The 6,183-nt window shown below is 35.3% G+C and overlaps 1 protein-coding gene and 1 non-coding gene across 2 annotated transcripts; both read left to right on the forward strand.

Moving 5' to 3' along the window:
- The first annotated feature begins 1,889 nt into the window (after positions 1 to 1,889).
- LOC100455683 (olfactory receptor 51F2-like) lies at positions 1,890 to 2,621 on the forward strand. Its single transcript, XM_002822162.2, has one exon. It carries the CDS (start codon positions 1,890 to 1,892, stop codon positions 2,619 to 2,621), a length of 732 nt encoding a protein of 243 aa, XP_002822208.2.
- Positions 2,622 to 3,513: 892 nt separating this feature from the next.
- On the forward strand, positions 3,514 to 3,648 carry LOC112135630 (small nucleolar RNA SNORA42/SNORA80 family). Its single transcript, XR_002916888.1, has one exon. It is a non-coding gene; the product is annotated as a small nucleolar RNA SNORA42/SNORA80 family (small nucleolar RNA).
- The last annotated feature ends 2,535 nt before the right edge of the window (positions 3,649 to 6,183 follow it).

Consider the following 6,183-nt stretch of genomic DNA (forward strand, 5'->3'; position numbering starts at 1 on the left):
TGAGTGACTGAGTGAGCAGGATTTGTGGTATGATTGGATGTCCCAGTCTGTTAAGCACAATGACTCTTTAATTTTCAACAAGAGCAACTCTGATAATTCAAATGTACAGCTGAAAAAATTGTATAAAGTTATTCTGGCCCTTTGTATTTGAAGTCCAAGAAGCTGGCCACATTATTCAGGGCTATGTATGTTGCTTATGACTCTCCCTCCTCTAATAGAGCATGCTTTGTAAAATTCCCTATATTAGTCATACCATGAAAGAATGTAGTAAACACTCACTGGCAAGAATGTGTGAATGAAGGACAGAACAAGCATAGGTCTACACAACAATGGACACAAATATATAAATTGTAATTCATATGGCATCTACTTTTCAAAACTATATTAACACTTGTAAAAAGATTATTTTTATCTTTACATAATTTTAAAGCAGCACAGAAGTTATAATTTTGGCTGAGAGCAAATAAATAATAATCTCTTGTCTCAATCCTCCCTACCTATAACCCTTTCTGAGAAAGAATTCTTCATTAATTTTTGTTCAGATTTTTCTCTGATATTTTTTAATTTGAGGTATGTTTTTAAATTACATAATTTTACAAAATATTTTTTAACTTTTATTTTAATTTCAGGAGTACATGTGCAGATTTGTTACATAGATAAACTTGGGTCGTGGGTACTTTTTTGTACAGATTATTTTATCACCCAGCAGTTAGGCCTGGTACTCATTAGTTATTTTTCTTCTCCGTCCTCCCATCTTTCACCTCTTATAGGACCCAGTGTGTGTTGCTCCCTTCTATTTGTCCATGTGTTCTCATCATTTAATTTCCATACCAAAGATGTTATGTTTGGTTGGATTTCATGTTGTTCTAGATAGGAGTTTAGTTCAGATATATTACCTGCTTTCCAAACTGTACCCCTTGTGCAAATGTAACTGTACCAGTATTTTCTGTTTTTTGATGACAAATTGTAATTTTAGACAAAATATTTAATTCTAAAGTTATTAATCTAATCATAGAAAAATATTTCCTTTCTTCTTTCATGATAAGGTAATGACATGAACTAACACCATTTTCTCCAACCATGCTATTTTTAAGGCATTTACTAAGATATGTATTGTTTCCTAATATATTTACATTTTACATTTCAAATTTTTTTCAAGAAATTATTGTCAATATATGGTACTATCTTAGAACCACCTGAGAAATAATGATAATACTCATTTTAATGATTTTTGGCACTCCTGTTATATTTGATTTTTTACTTTGAAAACAACACATTATTCAAAAGAAAAAGATCAAACAATCTGGAAATTCATTGTAAAAATGAATGATATCCTATGAAGTTGAAAAACGAGTGAATTGGGGTTTATGTGGGTTGTTAAAATAGCCTATGCTTTATTTCTGCAGGTAGAAATACCAGAATAAATGTTCATGTTTCCATAGGACTGAATATTTCTAGATAAGAGGGTAATACCAAAAAAGGGGCCAGAACTTCTTCCAGGGCTTTGCCAAATAGATTGAAAATAAAAGTAAGTGAGAACATAATAAAAGTTACCAAGAATGAATTCTGAGAGGTGATTTTCTAAGCATTGAGATAAAAAAGATAATTATGTTCTTAATTTTTCTTCTCACTTGGCCAATGATTGTGTGTTCTAGACCAAAGTAATTCTGCTAGAGCTTATACAAGAAGTTGTTCATTGCCTTAATTGAATTTACTCAGACAGGTTTGGAAACCTTCTAAGAATCATTTCCTTTATGAAAATTACCTAGGATTAATGCCACCTTAAAGGAATTGGATGCGTTATATTTTTCTATCTTAATATTTGATTTTTATTCTCCAAATAGGAACATCTGGAAGCTGATCTGGATTTGATTTCAAGAAATATCCTTATGGGGCTTATAAACAGTAGCTGGTTTCAGCCACACCTTCTCCTTTTAACAGGAATCCCTGGACTGGGGTCTGTACAGATATGGATCTCTATCCCCCTGTGTGTCATGTACCTCATTGCCATTCTAGGAAACTGCACCATCCTCTTTGTCATCAAAACTACCTCCAGCCTTCATGAGCCTCAGTACATCTTCCTGTCTATGCTGGCAACTACAGATTTGGGTCTGTCTTTGTCAACCCTACCTACAGTACTCAATGTCTTCCTCCCGAATCACAGGGAGATTGAGTTCCATTCTTGCCTGACACAGATGTTCTTCATCCACATCTTCTCCTGCATGGAGTCAGCCATCCTGCTGGCCATGGCCTTTGACTGGTTTGTAGCTATTTGCAACCCGCTGCACTACACCATGATTTTAACTCCTGCTAAGATTATTCGAATGGGGCTTACAGCTGTGGTTAGGGGTGTGATGTTGATGGTACCCTTGCCAATCCTGCCCAAGCGACTGCCCTTCTCCCACATCTTCAATGTCTTCATTTTCTATGTGCCACTCATTGTGCTGACCCTAATTCATAGGTTTGGTAAATTCACATCTCCTCTTCTCCATGTCACCATGGCCAATCTCTTTCTCTTCTTGACTCCTGTCCTTAATCCATTAGTTTACAGCCTGAAAACCAAACAGATAAGGTCAGCAGTACTTAAAGTAATCAAGGGCAGAGGCAACTTGCTCAACTAGTCAACTATGAACTTATTTAAAAAAATATGCCATCTCTCTCTTCCACCTTTTATTTGCCTGCTTCCTTTTGGGGAATATATCATCACTTCAAGGTATGGTTTTGTAAATATTGAAATATTTTCTTTTTGTCTGCCATGAAGATGATGGAATCTTGGTTAATGTCTTGGTCTAATTCATTATCACAGTGCTACATATTGGGTCTTTCTGAACTTGTTTTTAATGTCTCTTCCTATTCCAACTTTTCAGTTTAAATATTTAGGTGGTTTCCAATTAGCTATAGAATAAAGGCCAAATTATTAACATATTTTACATAGCTTTCTTTTTTCTTATCCCTCCCCTTCTCCCCAGCCTCAACTCCAACTGCACAATGCCACTTCTCCCCACATCACATGATTGAATATGTATTTACACGTGTATACCAGTCTTCCCATGACTCTAGGCTTTTACCAAATGCTTGGCTTCAAATTTCATCAACCTTAAAATAACTTTATTAAGAATGTTTCTAATATTTTATTAGAATTGACAGTTATCTTTGTCACTCAATGTATCCCTTAAATAATGTTAATACTGACAGCACAATTTTACTTACATTTTTATGTCTACCTTCCTCAATTAATTATACATTGTTGTGGGAAGGCACTGCTTTGCTTTTTTCTGTTTCCCTTAGTAGGTGTGCTATTCAGTGGCCAAGTAAATTTTCATTTTTTTCTTTCATCAATAAATAATGTTCATGCTTATAGATAACTGTAGTTGCCATTTACAGCTCTTGTCACCTGTTTACATAACTACTGCTTAATGACCCTTTCCTTCTAAACAATAAAGGACCACATGTATCATCTCTTCAATGCTTCTTCAGTGCCTAACAGAATATCTGTAAAATTGTACAATAAATTCATGGGTTTAGATTTATGACAGGCCTGTCCACCTGGGCCTCTCATAGTACACCTGCCAGAGCAAACTGTGTCCCTGAACCAATCCCTGGCCTCTGTGCCCATAGGCTGCTGGCACTGAAGTGGGTTACACAGTAGAAAAAAATATTGTACAGTAGATACATATTGATCAATAAATGAATAATAAGTATGGCAACTGAGAGATATAATCAGTAATATATTGCACCTGTAAAAGTGTAATTTTTGCACTTTTTCACAAAGTCTCTTTACTGTAAAATAAGATAATGCCTTTTTGGAAGGTGGTAGAAGGGAGGGGGAGCACAGTGCAAGTGTATGCAAGCCAGGACCTTAGAACTTTTCCTCAAGGGTTGTATGGGACTTGGGCACTTCATCCCTGGGCATTTCCTCTGTAGTGAAAGGTGTGTTGTTTCCACCCTCTAGCTGGCTCTGGCTCAGCTTCCGTTATCCTAGTGACTCAAAGAGGACTTCACTGGGTTTCTTTCTGTGAATACCTACCACACTTGAACTAGGCAATTTAGCGGCTCAGTAGCTTCCACAGGTGCAACTAGGAATATCATGTTTATTACCTTTGTTCTTCACCTCTAGACCCACAAATGTGAACAGTGTATATGTTAATGCCATATTTGCTTAAGTGTGATAAGCCCCAAGTTGCTATATATTTTCATAAGCATGTCTACACACTGGTGATAATTAATAATGATAATTAGATTTTTAAAGCTCTATAACTGTACCATAAAATATGGGAGGGACATCTTTAAAACACTTGTTTTGATATTTTATTAGAAATGACTTATTAAGATTTAACATGGATAATAAAGACATTATAATTTAGACTTTATCATAACTTCATCATATTTTTTCTGTTTTTTCTGTTTTTTGTTTGTTTGTTTTTGTTTTTTTGAGACAGAGTCTTACTCTGTTACCCAGGCTGTAGTGCAGTTGCGCAATCTTGGCTCACTGCGACCTCTGCCTCCTGGGCTGGGTTCAAGCGATTCTCGTGCCTCAGCCTCCCATATAGCTGGGATTACAGGAGTGCACCACCATGCTAAGCTAATTGCTTTTTGTATATTTTTAGTGGAGATGGGGTTTCAGCATGTTGGCCAGGCTGGTCTCAAACTCCTCACCTCAGGTGACCCACCTGTCTTGGCCTCCCAAAGGGCTGGGATTACAGGCGTGAGCCACTGCATCTGGCCTGGACTTTATCATATTTTTCTAAATTGTACCCTTAAAGAAACACTATTAAATAAATGAAGACAAGCCATATACTGAAAGAAAATATTTCCTTAAAAAGAGGCAAAATCAATTCAGTAAATGGAATTAAAAGTGTAATGTTAGAATTATTGGAATATGGTAAGTGCTCTGTGACATTGCTATGGTTGAAATTTTTGTTGTTGCTATTTTTATGAATTCAGTTTCCAAATCAATTGAAACATTAGATCCTTGGAGTGAATTCACACTTTAGAAAATATTACCTATCATCAATAGTTTTATATCTTGTACTAGAACCCAAAGCTATGTGAAAATATGTAGTTCAAAATTTAAGCTATTGGAACTCTAAATTATTTTGAAGTTTAAAGGGATGTTATTAAAGGTCCCAAGTCACTTGACAGGCAGCTGTAACCTAGGGATGTGTAACCAAGGTAACTATAACTTTTTTCTCTGATAATAGATTAGCTGTTCTTCTTTACTTCATTTTTTTTGTAAAATGTTCTAAATGAAGGGCATCAGGGAACACCCCTTCACTCCTCACTCTTGGTTTTTTTAATAGAATAACTTCCCTCCAATCTATCTCAAACAAAGACTTTAAGGCTATCATACTGCCTTAAAATGAAAGGCTAACTATAAACTTTTAAATTGGAAAGAAAATGAAAGCCAGCTTTAAAGAAAAAAAAAGCCATGAGAAGGAAACAAACTGTAACTAATTTTGTTATCTCTTAAACCAGCTTTCTATAGAAAATGTTGTAATCCTGTTAAATTTCTTTGCTTTTTGCCTATATATGCAAGAACTTTTTTTTGTTTGTTTTGTTTTTTTTTTTGTTTTAATTTTGGAGAATTGATCTTATTTATCTGGAATCTGTGTGTTCTTCAATGGTCATTCCAAGCCCTTTGCTTGAATAACCTTTTTAAAACTGGATTCTGACCCTTTTGATTATTTTGGTTTGACAGCTATCACTTTTTTTATATTTTAATGACCAGTAATCTTGGTCTGTGTAAGGGCCAAGGCACTTGTCAAAAAGGCATATGAATGGATATAATATGTATACAAGCCTTCAGAATGAAAACAAACACCCCAATGAGGTACAGAAACTAATATATGTTGACAAAAAATGACAAGCTCTGTAAAACATTTGAAGAGGTTTATTTTAAGCCACATATGATTCACTATGACATGTGACACAAGCCTCAAGAGGTCCTAAGAACATGTGCCCGAGGTGATTGGGTTATGGCTTGCTTTTATACACTTTAGAAAGACAGAAATTAGAGGGAAAGACATAAATAAATACATGAAAAGTGTACATTGGTTCAACCTAAAGAGGCAGGAGATCTCAAAGCAGAAGCTTCCAGGTCATAGGTGGATTCAAAGATTTCCTGATTGGCAATTCATTGAGTTAAGCTTTGCCTGAGCATTTAAGTCAGCATTAAAAAATGCT

Source organism: Pongo abelii, chromosome 9, assembly GCF_028885655.2.
Source record: "Pongo abelii isolate AG06213 chromosome 9, NHGRI_mPonAbe1-v2.0_pri, whole genome shotgun sequence".
Taxonomy (NCBI): domain Eukaryota; kingdom Metazoa; phylum Chordata; class Mammalia; order Primates; family Hominidae; genus Pongo; species Pongo abelii.